This window comes from Sprattus sprattus, assembly GCF_963457725.1.
Source record: "Sprattus sprattus genome assembly, chromosome: 8".
NCBI classification, from domain to species: Eukaryota; Metazoa; Chordata; class Actinopteri; order Clupeiformes; family Clupeidae; genus Sprattus; species Sprattus sprattus.
This window is the reverse complement of record NC_137927.1, coordinates 9,016,149-9,038,226: the sequence shown is the minus strand read 5'-3', so window position 1 is coordinate 9,038,226 and position 22,078 is coordinate 9,016,149. Positions and strand designations below refer to the sequence as shown.

Sequence of the window (22,078 nt, the reverse complement as noted above, 5' to 3'; positions counted from 1 at the left end):
CACTTCTCTAATGGGTATATCAGTTTCCAAATGATACAGCACATGCGTTTTACAAGGCTAGTCCACAAACATTTAATCCATGTGATGTTGCAGTATACAGTTTCTGTATTTGTGAGAACACAAGCTTTGACCGATTTTTCCTATACCGTCCTTTTCACAACAGAAGCATCCTTCACTACAGCTTGAGCAAAGACTGCAAGAGAAAGTCTGCATTTTATTTCCAAATCATACAGTTAAAGTGGCCGAAAAAGCTAGAGTCTGCAAATCTTCCGAAAGTTTTTTGATATCTGAGCTTCCAATCAAATAACACCCCTCCCTTACATGTTCAGGATGCATCGTGTTAATTGACTGGAATAGTGAACAACTTAGTCCAAGCCCTTTAGTTTGTTTTCCATTTAAAGAGCTAGAATTGTGTTTTTTTGAGCGTGCACACAAATCTGACAGCTCGGGGACCGCGTGGAGCAATTTGCAGAATTCGACGAAAAGTGTATTAGCTTACAATAGGGGACCGCACCTTAAAAAAACCTACATTTCCCTATTCTGGAGCACTCCAATAGGACAGGAAGCCGATGGAAGGCAGACCCACAGGTCCAGTGTGACTCTCTCACCTTGCTGTTGCAGATCTTGTACTGTCGGGGGTCTCCCACACACGGGCCTCCAACTGGGTTTCTAGAACAGCAGACAAGAATCAATGACAGAGGCTTAGAGTCAGGTCTGTTAAAGAAGGCTATCAGTTTAGGGACAAAAAATGATATGTAAACATGTCGCTATTCTCTGTTGTGTTCTCTGAGAAGCTTTGCTGTGTCCCTTTGAATGACAAGAGGTGTAAAACCTCTGTATGAACAACGTCTAATTTCAACTGATACTGGACACCGAGAGGCCTTCATTTCTCTCACGCTGTGTAGAGGTAAAGTCAAGCACCTGCTCTCTATAGGAGACTTGTGTCTAGGGCTGAGACTGGCATGGGATCCACATGGGTGTGTGTTTTCATTTTCTGGAGATCCAGGTGTGTGTGTGTGTGTGTGTGTGTGTGTTGTGTGTGTGTGTGTGTGTGTGTGTGTGTGTGTGTGTGTGTGTGTGTGTGTGTGTGTGTGTGTGTGTGTGTGTGCGTGTGTGTGTATTTGTGATTGCCTCTATGCATGCTCTCACCTGGTGATACCAATGTGTATGTGGTTTACTGTGTGTATACATGGAAGTCTGCGAGTGCGCATGACCAGTTTTTAGGCTACTGTATGTATGAGTCTGGAGTGTGTGTGTGTGTGTGTGTGTGTGTGTGTGTGTGTGTGTGTGTGTGTGCGTGTGTTTTCTCACCTGGTGATACAGGTGCGAGTACGGACTGAAGCCCCTCCCCCGCAGCTGCGGGAGCACACGGACCAGACACTCCACCCCGCCCACTCGTTCCTGAAGTGCAGCTGCCGCCGCACACGCCCACGAGGGGCACCCACCGACCCCCCAGCCGACACCCAGGGGGACTAGAGGGAGAGAGAGGGAGAGATAGAGAGACAGAGAGAGAGAGAGAGAGACAGAGAGAGAGAGAAAGAGAGAGAGAGAAAGAGAGAGAGAGGGAGAGAGAGAGAGATGGACAGAGAGAGGGAGCGAGTGAGAGAAAGAGAGAGAGATATAGATGGAGAGAGAGAGGGAGAGAGATAGAGAGACAGAGAGAGAGAGGTGGGAGGAGAGAGAGAGAGGGAGAGAGAGAGAGAGGTGGGAAGAGAGACAGATGATAAGACAAGAAGTTAGATGGAAAGACATCAGTAGAATTAAATGTAATGCCCGTACATCATGCTGAAAAAGAATATATATGAGAAATGGTGCCAGTGTAACATGAGAGATAAATCACTACTGGCCACTATTCTGACATGGCTTCATATGGCTTCATATCTCTGACATGGCTTCATATGGCTTCATATCTCTGACATGACCTCATATCTCTGACATGGCTTCATATGGCTTCATATCTCTGACATGACCTCATATCTCTGACATGGCTTCATATCTCTGAGATGGCTTCATATCTCTGACATGGCTTCATATCTCTGACATGGCTTCATATGGCTTCATATCTCTGACATGACCTCATATCTCTGACATGGCTTCATATCTCTGAGATGGCTTCATATCTCTGACATGACCTCATATCTCTGACATGGCTTCATATGGCTTCATATCTCTGACATGACCTCATATCTCTGACATGGCTTCATATCTCTGAGATGGCTTCATATCTCTGACATGGCTTCATATCTCTGACATGGCTTCATATGGCTTCATATCTCTGACATGGCTTCATATCTCTGAGATGGCTTCATATCTCTGACATGGCCTCATATCTCTGACATGGCTTTAAAGTGTCATTTCAGTGACAAACCACAGGCAGAAATCAGAAAGACCATGCATACACAAACCCTTTCTCTCTCTCACACACACATACACACACACACACAAACACACACACACACACACACACACACACACACACACACACACACACACACACACACACACACACACATCCTTTCCCAGTGTGTCCTTCACTAACTCTTCAGCCCCACCTCATTATCTCACTATTACCTGCCTGTGGGCTAGAACCCCTCTGGTGAGGGGAACCGCGGCCTGTGGGAACTCCAGCGTTTCTAGCTGTGTGCCGGCGAGGCACTGCTGACCCAGAGAGACTCAGAGCTGTGACTGCAGTGGAAGGAGCCTCCAGCAATTACTCACCGGAGGGACACCAGCTCTCACGCAATCTGTGGGCGCAAGCTTTAGGTCACGGCTCTAGGTTGGGTTTGTTATGTTCTCTTAAGAGTGTAAGTTTGTTTCTAAGGTTTTGAAAATAATTGTTCTATTTCAATGAATCATTTTTTTTATATATTTGAATGTATTGTGTTACTTTGTAGTACTATTAAGTCAGAAAGGTAAATCTAAACACTGGACTGTTGGTTGTTATGTGGGCATTCAATGTTTTGTTTTTAATTCTCAGTTTTTTTTGTTTTTTGCATTATTTTACATTTAATGTAAATGTTGTTTACTAAGTCTGTGTTGTGGTCACCAACAATGATCATGCTGTACTGCACTTTTTTATCTGTATTGTAATGTCTTTTGTCTGGACCCCAGGAAGAATAGTCTCCACTACGGTGTAGACTAATGGGGATCTTTAATAAACTAAACTAAACATTACTGGTCTTGTCCTGTAACTGGTTGTTAAGTGGGTATAACTGGTCTTGTCCTGTAACTGGTTGTTATAGGTTGTTACAGTCCGTTATCACTGGACTGTGCTGGTTGTTAAGTGGGTATAACTGGTCTTGTCCTGTAACACTGGACTGCAAGGGCCAGTGACTGCCTCTCCCATCTATAACCAAATACACATACCCCCCTGTGACCCAGACATGACCTCTCCTTTCTGCCAAACAAAGGGCAAACTGACAATCTCTCTCCCTGTTCAAACGGCCAACCTCTAACCCCGGCCAAATTGCCAATCTCTACTTGCGGCCAAAAGGCCAATCTCCGATCCTGGCCAAAGGGCCGATCTCTGGCTCGGGCCAAATTGCCATTCTGAGGCAGCGGTGAGAATGAGCTGCTGCTTGATCTGTGATCCTGACACTGGGCTAATAGTTCCACTAGATTCCATTGGCGCGTGTCTCCCAGCAGCCCGGGTCTTTGGTCCCACTTCAAACACATTATGGGGGGGGGGGGGGGGGGGGGGTGAGATCTGATGGAAAGGCCTCTTATCCACTGGCTCCATCTGAAATAGCCGAGCCACCACATAATCTACCACAGTCACAGTCGCACACATACACAGGCACAGTCTCATACACACACACAGGCAGACCCCGTCAAACACACACACACAAACACACACAAACACACAAACACACACACACACACACACACACACACACACAGACACACAGACACACACAGACACACACAGACAGGCAGACACAGTCATACACTCACACACGAACCCCCCCCCCCCCCCCCCCCCCCCCAGACACTCCAATATATAGGCATATTACCTAGGGCCCTTCCCTGTGTGTGTGTGTGTGTGTGTGTGTGTGTGTGTGTGTGTGTGTGTGTGTGTGTGTGTGTGTGTGCGTGTGTGTGTGTGTTTGTTTGTCTGAGAGAGAGAGTGAAAGAGAAAGAGACATTATACACAAGTGTGTAATCAGTGTGTCAGCCTGTCAGTCACCATCAGACTACAGTCCCCACAGTATTTGTTTAGTTCTGAACTCCATAAAACAACAAAGTGTTTTCATACAGCACACCAATCTCTTGTTAAAAATCACTGGAAGGCAATATTAAAATGATTTAATGGAAAACAAACAATTTGCTAAAAACGTTCCAGAAGTTTCTACCCCGGGGTGTAGTCTTTGCCTGGCAACATTCCCACTCCAGTATCCGCCATAGACAGCACTAGTTGTTATATCCTAGATTAACCCTTTCCGCACAGACTAAACCACACACCCACAACCCTGAAGTGTGTGTCAGGGATCTAACACACAGAGCCTGGTAAGCCACTTAAAGCCGTATGACATGTGTTGATGTCCTCATGTCAAGGCCGATTTTTAAAAAAGCCATTCCGGCCTCTTAGACTCAAGGCATTCTCTGGATTCCTGTACTGACACAAGGCCATGAATCAACATCCACGTACAGCAAACAGATTTACAGGAGATCATAAATACTGTATACTAATAAAACCTTAGTGATGTTATCTGGCTCTTAGGACTTTGGTAGTGCTCACAAGTTTAAAAGGGGCAATAAAGGGTTGCAGAGCCAGCCAGTGGTGTCTGCAAGATGTCCCCTATGTGTGGGGTTGTCAAGGGTTGAGTTGGACTGTAATGTTTGTCTGAACTAGCATTCCTTACTGATCATGTGACTACTATACAGATACATGCAAAACACTTTTACTGAGGCTGGTCCGCTAGCTAAGAAACACGCTGCCTCCTTTAGAGTTAGTCTCAGAGGCCGCCACCTTCAGAGTCTGTTTCAGACGCTGGTCCACTAGCTAAGATACACTCCGCTGCCTTCAGAGTCAGTTTTCCGAGGCTGGTCCGCTAGCTAAGAGAACACGCCGCCGGCTTCAGAGTTGGTCTCAGAGTGTGTCTAATAAGAAACACAGTCTCTAGTCACAATTAGCTTTAAGCGTACTTTAACATGGAAAAATCACACCTCCCCATGAAAGCGCATTCTCCCTGGTCATTACTCAAACTTACGGACAGCAGATGTGTCTCTACTGGTTTGTCCACCTTGTTGTTGTGTACAGGCTGTTGTTGTGATTACTGTATAATGAACTAACAGTAGGCTGGTAAAACCATCTCCGCAGGATCATTGGTACCCTTCCAAAAAAAGTCAAGTAGCTGGTGTATACAGCATTGGGGCCGTGGAAAGGTGTTGCAAGAAATCAACACAAGCATGCATGTGCACGCACGCACGCACACACACACACACACTTACACTGTAAAAAAACAACCTAATTTTACAGTTAATAACTCTACATTTTTACAGTGGTTTTCTGTTTTTTGAAATTGTATACAAAACTACATATAATAATGGAGGTTAACTATAAATTAAAAACACGACTCCTATTTTAAGGATAATGCCAATAATGACAAATTACATGGATTTCAATTTTTTTTACAGAAAATAACTGTATTATTTATACATACATTTTCCATTTTTCTGAAATACATGCAAATGTAAATAAAATTACACTGATAATCTGTAATTTAATATGTAGCTCATTATATTATGGTTTATGTACATACTAACAATTTAGCATGATTCTATGTAAATTTACAGTGAATTCTTCACTAATTCAGCATAAACATTTTTGCAAACCCATTTTCATTTAACCTGTTAGAACCTTGATGTTTTTTCCTAAATGACCTAAAAATTCCATGCCCAAATGTAAAGGCTTACTTTTGAGTTTTAGGCACAGTATGGTGGAAAATTTCAATTTGATGTTATTGAGTACCCGTCAAGCTATGAGTACCATATATGATATCTGAAATTTTAGAAAGATGTCGATAACCTTCCCAAAATGTAGGCGCTCCCTATTTTTTTTCATTTACATCTAGATTACTGTGGATGTAAGTAGGAAAATGAATAGAAATGCCCAGTTTTGTCATATAATTGTGTGCCCCCAAGGGTATGCCATCACTTGAACAAATTTGGAACTGATATCTCATCCCAATCAAAAGTTAGAATATAAATAATCAGTGAGCCCTCCATACACTTCCGTGACTTTTGCTGCTTTTTGATTATACCAGACTCTATTTCAATCTTCTCGTCATCCAACCGTTGAAGCTCTTCCAATACTACTGTTACCCCATAAAAACAATCTTTTTGGGGGCTGGCTCTCTGTTTTATTTTTAGAAGCCATGATGATGTAGAATAAATGTGTTTTGTTGTGCACCTGCATTACGTTATAGAACTGTCAAAACTTGCGTGGCTAAACGGCAAAACAAATGCACGTGAATTACTGATTACATCCCACCTTCTCTGTTGTGCACTCGGATATCTTTGCATCTCATTGGTCTACAGTCATGATTGACACATGTGTGGACCAGTCAAGGAAAGTATTAGTTTATGTTTTTCACGCACAGACTTAGCAGAGTTTACCATAGCAACCATGGACATATGATAGCAACAAAATAGTCTTGGGTGCGCGCATTGTGTCAGACTGACAGGTCAGTCAACCTATGATATTAGTTACAGGTTCCCGTATCTTGCTGGCTGATTGGGTTATCCTGATAAGATAAGACTCTGTAAAAGGTCGGGATAGCCTTCACGCTTAGAGCAAGATGTTACTCATAAGAGGACTCAGGAGGTTGAAGATGTTAGAAAGATGGGTATTTTTATTAACCCAAATAAGGCACAAAGGCAGTTAAAACACTGACAATACTAAATCAATATAAAAAATACAGTTTTCACTAAGGACAAATGCATGAAGCCACCAACAAATAAGCAATTCACATAAGACCACATGTATAAAAAGGACCATTAACTGGTCAGTGAGAGTCCTTATTAAACACGATCACTCTCACTACGAAACAAAACAAAAGCAAATAAAAGGACCAAGGTAACTAGCCCATCGTGAGAGCTCCAAGGACTTACGTCCTATTAAACTGGCAACTTTCCTGAACAAAGAACAAAGGTAAGTTTAAGTAGCCTTGACAAGCACCTTGAATTGGCTCATACCAATCATTGATTTCAGGTGTGTCAATCAGCAAGGCACCAACACCTGTGGCTCACAGCAGCCATACCTAAACAATCAAACTCCCAATCAACTAGGAAACACAGACTACACATGGTAGCAATTAGGCTTGGTGCCGGCATAGCCGACACATAATAAAGCAGCCAAATCTCATTAAACATAAACTCCATATATCGCGCCATCTTCACAACACAAACTTAGACACTAAACACCGGTTGACAAACGGTATGAAATATGACAATATGATTATTGTTAAACTAAATAAACAGAAAATTTCAGAGACAAGACATTGAATGTGTGCTGATTTTAACTGAACAAAGACATGAACATCAAACATGTAACACACACACACACCAAAACACCTTCACCCAGTCCACAAAAGCAGCAGCCTACAGGCTGCAGTGGTGGGTCACACAGGTGCCCCGTCACAGACTCACTTTGTTCATTCGGTTAAAATCAAGCTACCCCTGAACTAAACACCACTATACATATTTGGGACCCATTCTAACGGCATCGGCAAGCCTGGTCTAGTCACACAAGAGCATTGTCCAAATTCCCTAATGCTGAATGGGCACTAAATCCAACAGACCCACTCCAAAATCTTGTGGAAAGACTTCCTATAAGAGAGGCAACTGTTATAGAGTAGTTTTGGAATGAGATGTGCGTGAAACTCATATATGTGTGATGATCAGGTGTCCCAATACTTTTGACCTGACCTAACCATGGATCTGGCTGGCCCAGAGCAATGCAGAACAATAAAGACGAGACAAGGGGGAAATTACTTTGCAATGGACTGACTCACTCCATGTAGTTTAATATGAGTCTGAAGTCAAATGTTTTAACTTTTGTGGGTAGAGGCTATTGTGATGTTCCTGCTGAGCTCCGCTCCGGCCACGCCCCCTTCAATCACACAAGCACATACACCTGTTTCACTCTCACTCATGCTCTCAGCTGCATGTCATCAGTATCATTCACCATCCCAGCTGCACTGCATTCAGGTCCCAAATCACATGATCACACACACCTGATTCACTCCTATATATAACCTGCACTCCCCTCACTCCGTGTTTGGTCTCGTCGCTACAAGGGTGAAACCTTTGCCCAAGTCTTCTAAATCTGTGGCCCACTCTACGTCCCTGGGATTCCGCCTTCCGGCCACCGGCAACTACAACCCCATTGTCAGCTGGCTTCCAGCCCAGCAAGCTCTCTGTCCGTGGGCGTCCAGCCCCGCAAGCTCCCTGTCTGCTGGCTTCCGAGTCAGCCATTTCGGTGCCGGCAGACTTTTAGGACTGCATTATCCAGAGTGCCGTGCATACGGCACCGGGAGTAATGTGACTGTCTTGTCCGGCCTGTAGCCATGTACCTCTGTTCTTTGCCCTTGCGCACAGTAGCCAGAGTGAGACTCTGTGCGATCTTTAGTTCATGTTCCTAGATCTTTGTGTTAGAACTCTGTCTGTTAACCCTTTCGTTGATTTGTATACTCTGTTTGTGTCCTGTTCCCCGTCTGTACTCCATCAATAAACTCTGCATCACCTGAAACTCTTCAATCACAAACCCTGCAAGTCAATGTTTGAAATAATTGTCTTCCAAAATAAAACCATCATTTTACAATCTTGAGCATGTGTCAGCACTTTATTGAATGTGTTTGATCATAAAAATGTAGGAGCAATCTGGAAAATTACAGTTTCTCTGCTAAATGTGAATTGCCGTCACTTAATTGAAGGTGTTTCATTGTAATAAATGAGGGAAAATCTGTAAAATACCAGTGTTTCTCTGCAAAACTGTTAGGGCTGCCACTTTATTGAAGGTGTTTAATCTTAATTAAAGAAGCCTGACTTAATGAATGGTGTTTGCTCGTTATAAATTAGGAAGAATCTGTAAAATAACAGTATTTTTTGCTGAACTTGTAGTACTGTCACTTTATTGAAAGTGTTCGATATTAATAATAAAAAAATCTGTAAAATAACAGTTTTTCTCTGCTGAACTGTTAGGGCTGCCACTTTATTGAAGATTTTTAATCTTAATTAAAGAAGCCTGACTTAATGAATGGTGTTTGTTCGTAATAAATTAGGAAGAATCTGTAAAATAACAGCATTTTTTGCTAAACTTGTAGTACTGTCACCTTATTGAAAGTGTTCGATATTAATAATAGATACAAAAATCTGTAAAATAACAGTTTTTCTCTGCTGAACTGTTAGGGCTGCCACTTTATTGAAGGTTTTTAATCTTAAATATCGAGGAAAACATTGTAAAATAACAGTGTTTCTCTGCTATACTTTTAGTACCCTAACTTAATAAAAGGTGTTTGCTCGTAATAAATTAGGAAGAATCTGTACAATAACAGTTTTTCTCTGCTAAACTGTTAGGGATGTAACTTTATTAATGGTGTTTGATTGTATTAATTGAGGAAAAATCTATAAAAAAAAACAGTTTTTCTCTGCAAATCCTTAAATGGAAATATCTGTAAATATAGGGTTTTTGCACTTTATTTGAATTAGGATGTTTTACTTTAATTTTGCGGTTTTTGTTTGGCAGCCGTAGCTGCCAGTAATTTACTGTTTTTTTACAGATTTTTTTTTTACAGTGTAGAGCATTCCTCGATGACTGCGATCCATCCATCAAATGACCTGGTTGGAACCTCATTGCACTACACACAACTACACACACACACACCTACACACACACACACACACACACACACACAAAAACAGACAAACAGGCGAGCAGAATTCATGACTTTACCCCTTGACCTCCATAAAAGCAGTCGCTCCCGTAAGCCCATGTTCAGTCTTTTAGTCCTTTGCAGACACACGGAAAAGACAGACTCAGAGCAGCAGAACTGCCCTTTACAGAACCACTGACAGGACAGGCCCAGAGCAGCAGAACTGCCCTTTACAGAACCACTGACAGAACAGGCCCAGAGCAGCAGAACTGCCCTTTACAGAACCACTGACAGAACAGGCCCAGAGCAGCAGAACTGCCCTTTACAGACACACGGACAAGACAGACTCAGAGCAGAAACAGCAGTATGGGAGATTACAGCCACATGAGCTGTATGCTAGTCACCTGAGGACGTCTCAGCCAAAGGGCATACAGTAGAGGAGGTTTGTATTCAAAAATCTTTGTCTTAACTGCATGCTTGGGAGTCAAGATTACTCAACCTAAATAATCACATAAACAAACACACACTCTTCTGCACATATCACACAGCCTTGAATTGCCTTTTCCATTCTTGCCTTCTATCCATATACATTTTACAAACCTCTTTTTGTGATGTAAATGAGCAAGCAATGAACAGAAATGATTTTGTTCAGTACTATAGACAGGTCAGTTTCTGGCAAGTGGTGGGAGGAGATTAAGGCCTTAAGGCACTGCCTTAAAATAGAAGCCCAGGAGACACGGAGGCTTGCAGACAGCACAGTCTCTCTTTCGCATGTGTGTGCATGCTCTTTCTTTCTTTCTCTCTCTGAGTGTGTGTGTGTGTGTGTGTGTGTGTGTGTGTGTGTGTGTGTGTGTGTGTGTGTGTGTGTGTGTGTGTGTGTGTGTGTGTGTGTGTGTGTGTGTGTGTGTGTGTGTGTGTGTGTGTGTGTGTGTGTGTGTGAGTGTGTGTGTGTGTGTGTGTGTGTGTGTGTGTGTGTGTGTGTGTGTGAATGTGTGTTGTGTGGAAAGGAAACCCCGCTTTAAGCTGTCCCTGACAACCACACTAAAAGTATTGAAAGATGGAATGATACTCTGATGGAAAGCAACAGCGCTGCAGTTGGTGGGTGTGTGTGTGGGTGCGTGTGTGTGTGTATGTGTGTGTGTGTGTGTGTGTGTGTGTGCGCGTGTGTTTGAAGTGGAACAAATGTCAAGCCATCAGTCCTCCAAACACTACAAAAACAAATCTCTCAATGGATACCCTCATGCATACAACGCCTGTGTGTGTGTGTGTGTGTGTGTGTTTGTGTGTGTGTGTGCAATTATGTGTGTGTGTAAAATGATGTGTGTGTGTGAGAGGAAATGGTTAAGGGTCAAAGCTTCCATGAGTTCAGTTGTTGTTGGGCACTTGGATGAGAGTCTGTGTATGTGTGTGAGTTGGTGTGTGTGTGTGTGTGTGTGTGTGTGTGTGTGTGTGTGTGTGTGAGTTGGTGTGTGTGTGTGTGTGTGTGTGTGTGTGTGTGTGTGTGTGTGTGTGTGTGTGTGTGTGTCTTACGTGCTGAGCCCACAGGCAGAGGGGTGACAGCAGCAGAATGATGAAGGTGAGTGTCTGGCACAAAGACAGCTTCCTGGAGATGGAGGGAAAAAAACAAACATTGTTAGTCTATTACTCACTAACACACACAGACACACACAAACACACACAAACACACACAGACACACACAGACACACACACACACACACACACACACACACACACACACACACACACACACACACACACACACACACACACACATATACACACACACACACACACAAAAACACACACACACACAGACACACACACACACACACACACACACACACACCCACACACACACAGCTCACACACAGAATTCACAACACACTCTTTGAAGGGGAGGGGTAAGGGGTGGACATTTAGAGCTCTTTAAAGCTGGAGTAGGCAATTTATATTAGTTTAGTGAAACTCTCTTTACACCCTGATAGCAATAAATACATCAACCGTTCTGAAATTAAAAATAAAATAATCGATCACCTGTGGCTGTCATAGGACTGTTAAAAGCCTGTCCAATCGTTTAATTTACTCTAAGTAAGGGATAATGTATAGAACGCAGGTCATTGTCGGGAAAATAACCCCCGACAGGGCGAACAGCACCCCGACGCGAAAGCGGAGGGGTGTTGCTTCACCCTGAAGGGGCTTATTTTCCCGACAATGACCGGTGTTCTATACATTATCCCGCTTATTATACGGTTACAACTAAAACAAACAAATTACTTAACACCGTGTGTCTTTTTACAATGCATTTGTTACTATACGTAGTGTTTAAAAGGAGAGAAATAGTTCGCCAAAGACGTTGAACTTCAAAGACAGTTGAACATTCTTTAGAACACAGCTGCTCAACCGTCCGCTGAAACTCCATTGATAAGTTACCGTACTACTTGCGGAGTGCTACGAAAGACGTGAATTAGAGGCAAAAAGGCCACTTTCCTTGACAGCGGTCATTAAGTCCATAGCAACGGTCAGTTATCGGAAAATAGTTGACCGCAGAACGTTGGGAAGCCCCATTCAAGTGAATGGAGCATTCTACAGCATTAAGAAGAGCCGTGTAATAAGTAAAATTATCGGTTGGCCTACCTGTCTGTCTGTCTACCAGCCTACCTGCCTGTCTACCTACCAGCCTACCTGCCAAACTGAGTGTGTTCTGCCCATGCACTGATTGCGTGTGACCAGAGTCTTCCAAAAGGCTAGGCAGACAAATTGCTAAAGCTAGCGAGCTTGTCGCACACAGATAGCAAAGAAATTGCAGCCAAAATAGAAAAGAAAGACAGAAGCAACAAAAAGGCTAAGACTAAAAATAGTTTGGATGAAGCAGGAGGTCAAACTGGAGTCAACATCAGTATGGCTTTTTAAAGATAATAATAATAATACATTTGATTTCTAAAGCACCTTTCTGGAGCCCAAAGTGCTTGACGGAATGCATACAGAACAGGTATTGGGAAGCTGAGAGAAGACTGTTCTGAGAATCCGTTCTGTGCTGTCAGCAGTCGCTGTAGACAAGCGTTGTGTAAGTAGATTTGAAAGGTTGGTGTTTGTACCTCAGTGTAGGGAGACCATTTTTGGCATAAAAGGACCTTAAAAAGACCCCATGGTTGCTGTTTTCCTGCGAGCTAGAAAATGCAGCTAACTTCAGTATTAGCCCAACATTCATGTTAGCTACATTGTAGGTGTAATCTAGTAGACTATGTAGGTATGGTAACACGTACCTTCTATTCAATCTATCAGTGAATGTGTTCCCTGGTGTCTGCATTGTGGTTGTGAGCAAGTGTAGTTTGAGGGTATTTATCTTGTGTTTGAATGGGACATTTTATAAATGTGGTCATGTATATGTCTCCCTTGTACGTCACTTTGGACAAAAGCGTCTGCTAAATGGCTAAATGTAAATGTAAATGTAGCTTATTTGTGTATTTTCGTAGTTGTGAGAATGAGAATGAGACGTGAATAAGACATGAGTAAATTGACTCGTCCTCCAGCGGTGGTCAGGCAGTGCGCGTTCATGTGTTTTGGAGAAGTGCCTTGGGAGGGAGGCCTGAAGGAAGAGGCAGGGACTTTTTCAGTTGTACGCTTGCTGGTTCCTCCAACACAGTGGCCCATCCCTCAGGTCACAACAAACACACACACATACACACAGACACTGACACACTCAAACTAAAATGTGGCCCCACACTGTACACAGGTCAGCACATATCTCACATGTAGTCAGGCACACACACACACACACACACACACACACACACACACACACACACACACACACACACACACACACACACACACACGCGCACCCATAACACACCTCTGTATGGGAAGAGAGGAAAGGGCTGGGGCCCCTATCCATACACCGCTCAACACATATACCTCATGGGCTCATGCACACACACACACACACACACACATAAACACACATACACAAAGTCAACGCACATATACACACAGCCTTTTAACAGTGAGGGGAAGGGGGCGGACATTTAGAGCCCACTTAACACAGCACCCAGGCCCCAAGGTCACAAGGGCCTCCATTACCCACAACAAATACTCCCCCTGGCCTCAACCCCTCCTCCCTAAATACCCCCCCCCCAGGTCAAGGACCTGCCAGACCATGGGGCCTTGATCGTCAGGAATGCCCTCCCCTCCCCTCCCCCCCCCCCCCCCCCCACCCCCATGCAGCCCTTGCCCTGGATCATTAACTTCCACAGCCAGAGAGAAAGCCTCTAAGGTTCACCAAATCTCCCATCATTACACACTGCCCCAGGTTGCCCTGCCCTGCCTGCTGATTTAAGTGAGTGTGTGTGTGTGTGTATGAGAGAGAGAGTATGTGTGTGTGTGTGTGTGTGTGTGTGCGTGTGTGTGTGTGTGCGTGTGTGTGTGTGTGTGTGTGTGTGTGTGTGTGTGTGTGTGTGTGTGTATGTGTGTGTGTGTGTGTGTGTGTGTGTGTGTGTGCGTGTGTGTGTGTGTGTGTGTGTGTGTGTGTGTGTGTGTGTGTGTGTGTGTGTGTGTGTGTGTTGCGTGCATCACCACCTCAACCATCACCGCTGCTGGCAGTCTTTGAGTGGCGGATGGATGGGCGGGTGACGTGAGGGCCGTCTGGGTTCAGCTGCATTCCTGTGGGCTAGATACAGCGGCCCAGGCAGAGCATGGAGACCACACGCGTGTTTGACTCATCCCCCAGCCCAGACTTCTCCGAAAGGCTTTGTGTTGTGTTTTTAAAGAGATTCTGGAAATGCCACCTCCTTCACACACAGACGCACACACGCACACACACACACACACACACACACACACACACACACACACACACACACACACACACACACACACACACACACACATCCTGTCCATCTTACACAGACACACACTGCCTAAAGAAATGTCCCTTCACTCTTCATAAAGAAACTTCATGTGCACAAAAGCCCCATACCAATGTCAGTACACACACACACACACACACACACACACACACACACACACGCACACACACTGATCAGGCCACTCTTACTTTAAACAGTCCACCCCAGTTTTAGGGACCCTGAACCCATGCCAACCACCATTCTTTGGCCAAGTCAGCATGGGACACTGGGTTCGCCTGCCTTATAAAGCACGGTGCCCATTTGGGTCATAGAGTCTCTATAAGCCGTCCCTGCCCAAGCATGACGGTCTCTCTGAGAAGAGCTGCTTGTACCGTGCAGCCCAACTATGTCACCTGAAGTGACAGGGAGGCAGAGAGGAACAAACTGAGTCACACACCAGAGGTTGTCTTGGTTCCTGTAAAACATGCCGACAGGCACGAACATGTAGATATGACTATCAGTGTTTTATGGCCACATACACAAAAAAACCTCAAAAATATCATTGCATCACATCCTGTCTTTATCTCTCCAAGTCTCTGGGTCGTTTGATAGAGGGCCTCAGAGGTAAATATTCTAAGACATGCCAGCGGTTACGAGAGAAACACTTTGTGTACTAATGAGTTCAGCTGATAAGGCTGTTGTATCCCACTGACCCGACTCTCCAGAGCCAGAGTGAGAGTCAGAAAGTGAGTGAGTGAGTTACACAACGAGACATTGTGGGGCCCTCTTCCTCTCACATGGCCGTCGTCATACACAGAACGCCCAGCACACACATGCACACAGATGATCGCTCCAACAGAGCTTCCCTCGGAAATGTACAGAGCCCATGTGGCAAGTGTGTATGAGGGGGGATGAGGAGTGTGTGTGTGTGTGTGTGTGTGTGTGTGTGTGGGGGGGGGGCCTAGAGGGGGTTGCTGTTTGATAGTGAGTTTCACACAGATGAAACAATTGCGGTACTCTTTTTAAAAGAGGTATTCTGGTTCCCACTCTTTATTGTGGCCATGGGGGGGGGTTATTAATTCTAAAGTAATACCAGAGAACTTACGTAATTTGAATTTAAAAACCAGCGTATATGAACTCCATTTTACTGCCTTGCGTAAATGCTTTCCACATGGGCCATAAGGATCAGGGTATAAGCTTGTGCTTAACGTCACACCTGAAGATTCAGATACGTGCTCTGGAGGTTTGTGGCCGCGGTCGTTGACTTCTGTGGAACGAGTAAAACTGATGTGAGGCAGTGTGTGTGTGTGTGTGTGTGTGTGTGTGTGTGTGTGTGCGCGGGGGGGGGGGGGGGGGGTTGATACCACACCAAAGTCAAGGTCTGTTACACACCCTTTTTTCCCCCGTCAGATAGGCTGCCAGAAAGCCTGAAGCCTCTGTGGGCATTCCTGTCAGGTCACTCTGCCTCGACTCTCACTTAAGATTCATGCGGTCAGATGAGAGACTGCTCGGACACTCTGCTCAACTTCGACTCTCACTTAAGATTCATGCGGCCAGATGAGAGACTGCGCGGACACCAGCACAACAGAGTTGCCACTGTGCGAAGTCATTAGCAAAGGGACTGAAGCGCAGGTGAACTTACAAGAGCTTCTTTGACATGAGTACAACCACCACAGAGCCCTTTGGTTTAATCAGCCTCCTCCTGGATGACGTGTTCGGTTTGCTTCTGTCCACATACCCCCATCCCTCCCAACCCTCTTCCCTAAGTACATCCCCGTTTCAGAGGAGTGTCTGGTGAATGTGCTGGACCGTCACAGAAATCAGCTCTCTTTTCTCAGGCATATAAAGGGCAGAGTGAGATGGTTCGCTCCTTCTTGGCGGGGGCAGAGAAGGTGAGCAGGTGAGCAGGTGAGCACTCGACTTTCAACCTTCGGCACCTTTTCTCACTGAGCGTCAATCATGACAGCATGCCTGGACAGCCTGCGTCTAGAGGTCAGAGGTCAAACCTCTCAAAGTCAGTCTCTGAGGCGCGTGATGGAGCGTGGAAGAAGCAAACTGAATGACTCGCATCCACCCTTCAGCAAACACACAGACACACACACACACTCACTCACACACACACACTCACTCACACACACTCACACACACTCACTCACTCACACACACACACACACACACACACACACACACACTCACACACACACACACACACACACACACGCATACACACACACACACACACACACACACACACACACACGCATACACACACACACACACACACACACACACACACCCACACTCCTCTCTTCTGATGTTTAGATGAAATAAAAAAAAAAACGTCTTGAAGGAGGGACTGCGGTATTTTGCGGTTGGAGCTGATGTCACAATGGAGTGAGGGATTAGCAGAGGGCAGGAGGTCTTGGAGACGAGGCATAGGGATGTGATGAGGAATAGTCCTTAGAAATAAAGAGCTCCTCATTAAAACAACTTCAACCCATCTGAGCCACCAATTCCAGCCTGGATGACTTGCCAGTAAGAATGATGGTCCTCTACAAGGGTCTGATGCCGGATAAATTCCACTGAGACAAGGATTCACTGAGTGTGAGTGTCAGGGGAGTGCCGACACATTTTTATGGAATATATATTGCTGTAAACAACCTTCAAAGCTTTCACTGGACATGCGAACACACATGACTGCATACTGGGTGGGCAGCTGTGATCAGACTTTTAAATGAGAGAATAGAGGATGGGGCATTTAGCTGCAAGGATCGCAGTCCCTCTGATAATTGATGGCTGTTTTTGTTTGAGGAAGTCATGACTCATATGGTATTGCACATTAAGGCAAGCTGGTGCCTAAGGCTGTTTCAGAACAATCCCACCGCACAATCCCGCCTGAGCCATTTAAGGTTCTTAAATCTTGGAAAATAATCTGGTAAATCTCAACCAGATTGTCTGGGATCTCCCTCTAGGGCCAGGAGCAAGTGGTCTTGGACCACAAATATGGAGACATTAGTTCAGCACAGGCATCCTATCACTTAAGAGATTACATGTGCGATGTGTGTTCCCCAGACCAAGCCAGAGGCAGCCCAGCCCTCTTGCACTCCAAGGCCAACGGGGTATATTATGGGATGGTTGCCTGGCCATTATTAAAGTATTGATTACCTTTCATGTGTTAACAAGCCAAGCGCCAGGCCCAGAGGATGGAATTCCAAAGATGTCTGTGATTGCGTTTGGTACCGAGGCTCGTCTCTGACCTCAGCCTGAATGACTTCATCAGAGATCACTGGCTTCATCCGAATGATGCTTAAGGCATTACGGAACGGCATACATTCAAGTCTGGATCCCTTCAAAAAACTCAAAGCTAACTGAAAACATTCCCAATCAGATAATCATTTTAACCATCCAAGCTGGCACCATGGATATGATGTGGATATATTCAAATCATGTCACCAGCAATCCCATTGAGTCGGGAGATGTAAACAGCACCAAACGGTGCTGGGACAGTGCCAAATTAAATCCTTTGATGCTTAACCCCCTGAAAAAAAAACACCGCAGTACCATGAGATTGAATCACCTCGTTGCCAATCTTAATCACCAGGAGACAGAACTTTCCGCTCCTGGATGGATCCTAAGGTACCAGTTAGACAAAATGAAATCATGGGATAAATATGAGGCTGGGTATAAATAGCAAGCCATCTGACACTAGGAGGGAAGGGTTCTGGGGGCCAATACAATGCACCTAGCTGTCACAAGCTACGGAAAACAGATTGCGAAATAGTTGAAACACGGAGTTAATTATGGGTGGTTTGAAGTATTTACGGCTTAAGCATGACCAAAATTTAACATGCACTCTAACAGGACGTTATTTGTGAATACAAGCGTTGACTAATACAGGATTTCACAACTTCTGTAAAACATCTGTTTCTTCTGGACACTCGCCATCCATCGCAAACACGTTCATGTCAGCCAACGCGGTCACACTTACTAATTGAATTATGAAGCGAATATTAAAAACATTAATTTGGTTGTCATAATAAGAACTGGATAGAATTAACTGACTTCAAGTTTTTTTGTTAACCAATTAAATGTTTCAGATAAACCACAGACATCACTAAATCATCTGCGCTTTAGCCAGTCGTAGCTTACCTGTGAAAATGCGCTGACATTTTTCTTCATAAGTTGTGATAACAATAACCTCTTGATAAAGCTGTTCTCCGAGAGTTTGCATCATCTGACGCAGCGGACTTCAGTGACGGTCACATCGCCGTGGGCAACATAATCCATTCGAAAGCTGGCACATTTTTTGGTGAAATACTTCCATGCTTCTTGAACTGTGATGTGTCACCTAGGTCCACGAGGAATTAAATTAGAAGTGCCTTGACGTTTGGCTTGTCTCAGATGAGCTCTACAACACATCCATCATGAATGTTAGACGCTTTTTTTTAAATCCCAGCAGTAGGAAATTGGCAAAGTCTTGAAGCAAATGACGAAGTTAAGTCCACCTCTTCAGCACGTCAGTTGTCATCTACGCCACTGACACCCATATCATGTGTGGAGCATGAATCAAGGCACGTCCACTTTACACCCGCGTTCAGGTATGATGGCAACGGATAGCCTACAGCCAAAAAACACAGTCAAGCAGCTATTTTCAGGTTTTCAAATTAGATCTTCACGAAGACACCCAATTACTTACAGAGAGACACAATACGTCTTGCAGTTTCAGTTCTATGAAGGACTACTTCTGAGCTCGTTCTGCTGTGCTTTGACCTGGGAGCAAGATGGCAAAGAATTTATAAGAAATATATTAATTTGCCATCTATTACCCTGTATAGCCAAACACTTTATTTTCAGTGAAGGCGAAGACTGAAACTCACCAATCTGTTTTCGACAATGTACACCACAGTGTTTTTAGAGAAACCATCAAAAACGTTTCAAGATCGTAATCATAGAAAAATCATAAGAGATTTCAAGTAATCTGTGTGGTTGTTTGTGGAACACATATCAAAAAAAATTAATTGATAAAACCAAACGAGCGACAAGTGCACAATAACTTTATAGCATTTCAAATAATCCCTCTACTAAGTCCCTCTACTTCAATGTCACGCAGATTTCCATTCCTTTTCAATTCATCCACCATGTCTTCGGTGAGTTAGAGATGTTTTCCGTGAGGAGCGCGTGTTTGAGTCTGTACACCTGAAGTTCGCCCCCAGTGCGCCCGCATTCCAATGGCAGTCCCGTAAACACGCCCATCCACACGCACTATCGTCCAATCCACGGTGATAATGCTCCGCGGTGCCTCTGTAAACTGGGCACCAGAAAGCTAACGCCAGTGATATCGACGTGGAATGCGTGTCAGAAATCGCTAGGGGATTTTAACAGCGAACAATCTCAAGAACACCATGTAAATGTACTATAATTGGCGAAGCGGGCACCAACACATATTAGCCTACTGCGTTTAGTTGCAACGCAAACAAGGCAAAGCTTCAGTGAGCGATTGAGGTGTATCTCTGCTGCGGTTTCCCATTCTCACAGCATCCTGGAAGGTCTGCTTTAAATCTGCAAATGAACAAAGCCAGCAGCAGAACATCAATGAGAATTGACACATTGAAAATGTGCTAAAAGTGTGTGTGACAGAAGGAGAGGGGAGGTGTGCCTTGTGCTTCAGGACTTTCCATCACAACATATGCATCATATCTGACATGGTCCTTTAAACATGCAATTGTCGTCTACTGGCAATTAATTGCAAACAAGTCAAATACAAATAGAAACATAAAAGGTGTCCAACTGAAAGAGGAGTAGATGAGAGAAAGAAGAAGGGAAAAAAAACAAGATTCTTCAAAGCAGGCATTACATAGTTCCACTAAAGGCAATTGTAGCATCATCATCACCAGTTATGAGAATGATCATTTCAGATATTGTTTTGGAATATCCATTTTTAAATGATTACATTAAATAATGTGGTAACACATGATGTTAAATGATGTGAAAAAGGCTAAGGGAGGTATAAGCTGAGGCTATTAACTTTGCCACACGAAGGCATAACAGCAAAATGCTGGGTAGCTGTTCTGGAGTTGTTCAGAGGAATGTAAATGGTACACATCTCATACAATAATGTACACCTTCAAAAGGAGGTTGCTTTGAACATCTGTCAGTGTTGTGTCAACACACAGTTTAGTGTGCATTGAGAGAGAGAGAGAGAGAGAGAGAGAGAGAGGGAGAGAGAGAAAGAGAAATGGACAAAGGGAGGGAACTTTGTTGGAGAAACAGAAAGAGGAGTGAAATCACTTCCACTGTAAGTGCCCTGTTATTGTGCTAAGGTGTAATCAGGCTATGGAGCTCACAGTGCATCTGTGGGCATTCACTGCCTCACAGGAGGTGACTAAATGTGAGGGGATTTGGAGCGAGATTGCCTCCTCTACATACCCACGTCACAGACACATATGGCTTGTCTGCACAGAGAGACCCTTGATGATAACATTGTCTGTTAAGGAAACTCCATTGGTGTTGTGGCTTTCAGCTTTAGCAGTTCAGCTTTAAGTAGTTTGCTATATCACCTGTCTAGATGCCTTCTACCAAACAAATTCTGAGAGCTTCAAGAATCTATCGACTCAGGTTAAATCTCTAAAGAACCTGCGGACTTACGGTCACACCTCATGTCGTCATACCGACCAGGTTTAGAAAAGCCGTCTCTCACAGTGCCATATCAACCACCACCAATACCACAGCCAGCCAAATTACATCTGTGTTCTTGATAAACACTATCCTGATTGAACACATAGGGAAAACTAAGACCTGGCACACAACAACAGGGAGAAGCATATAAACATAGATAATTATCTTCAGTGCCTTCACCAAAATGCCAAACATGAACAGTATTTCTCAAAAGAAAGACAAATATTTTATCGTCACACATTTACTCTGAAATCAGAGGAAATGTGAAAAATGTTTGATTTGAAACACCTATAGAAAATAGGACTTGGCACACAACAACAAGTAGAAGCATATTAACATAGATTGTATCGTCACACGTTTAGTCTGAAAATAAGAGGAAATATGAAAAATGTGCGATTTGATGTAATCATTTACATCAGTGCATTTTTTCACTGGTGGTTTCACATGGCAGAAGTCTTTGATTAACATCAAAGGTTACACCCCACCGCAGTGGACGGCACTGGATAGCACTGGGGATTTGGTCATAACTTTCAGATTCAGGCGGGTACTTTGATGAGGAATCGGAAATAATGATCATAACCATGTCTGAGTATTTAGAACAGCGGACACTGGCTTTATCAGCAGCATGGGAAGGGTGGCCACTCAAAGAACAACAGTAAAACAACAACAACATTCAAATGGAA

At 44.1% G+C, this 22,078-nt stretch overlaps 1 protein-coding gene across 1 annotated transcript in view; it reads right to left on the bottom strand.

Moving 5' to 3' along the window:
• Nucleotides 1-18,889, bottom strand: part of adamtsl5 (ADAMTS like 5) — a gene marked incomplete at both ends in the record, with an annotated part of 32,491 nt that extends 13,602 nt beyond the window's left edge. The window contains 4 exons of the mRNA XM_080843368.1: nucleotides 609-669; nucleotides 1,312-1,472; nucleotides 11,406-11,478; nucleotides 18,870-18,889. Of these exons, the coding sequence (XP_080699494.1) occupies nucleotides 609-669; nucleotides 1,312-1,472; nucleotides 11,406-11,478; nucleotides 18,870-18,889 (315 nt within the window). The remainder of the gene's footprint in view (nucleotides 1-608; nucleotides 670-1,311; nucleotides 1,473-11,405; nucleotides 11,479-18,869) is intronic.
• Nucleotides 18,890-22,078: the final 3,189 nt, after the last annotated feature.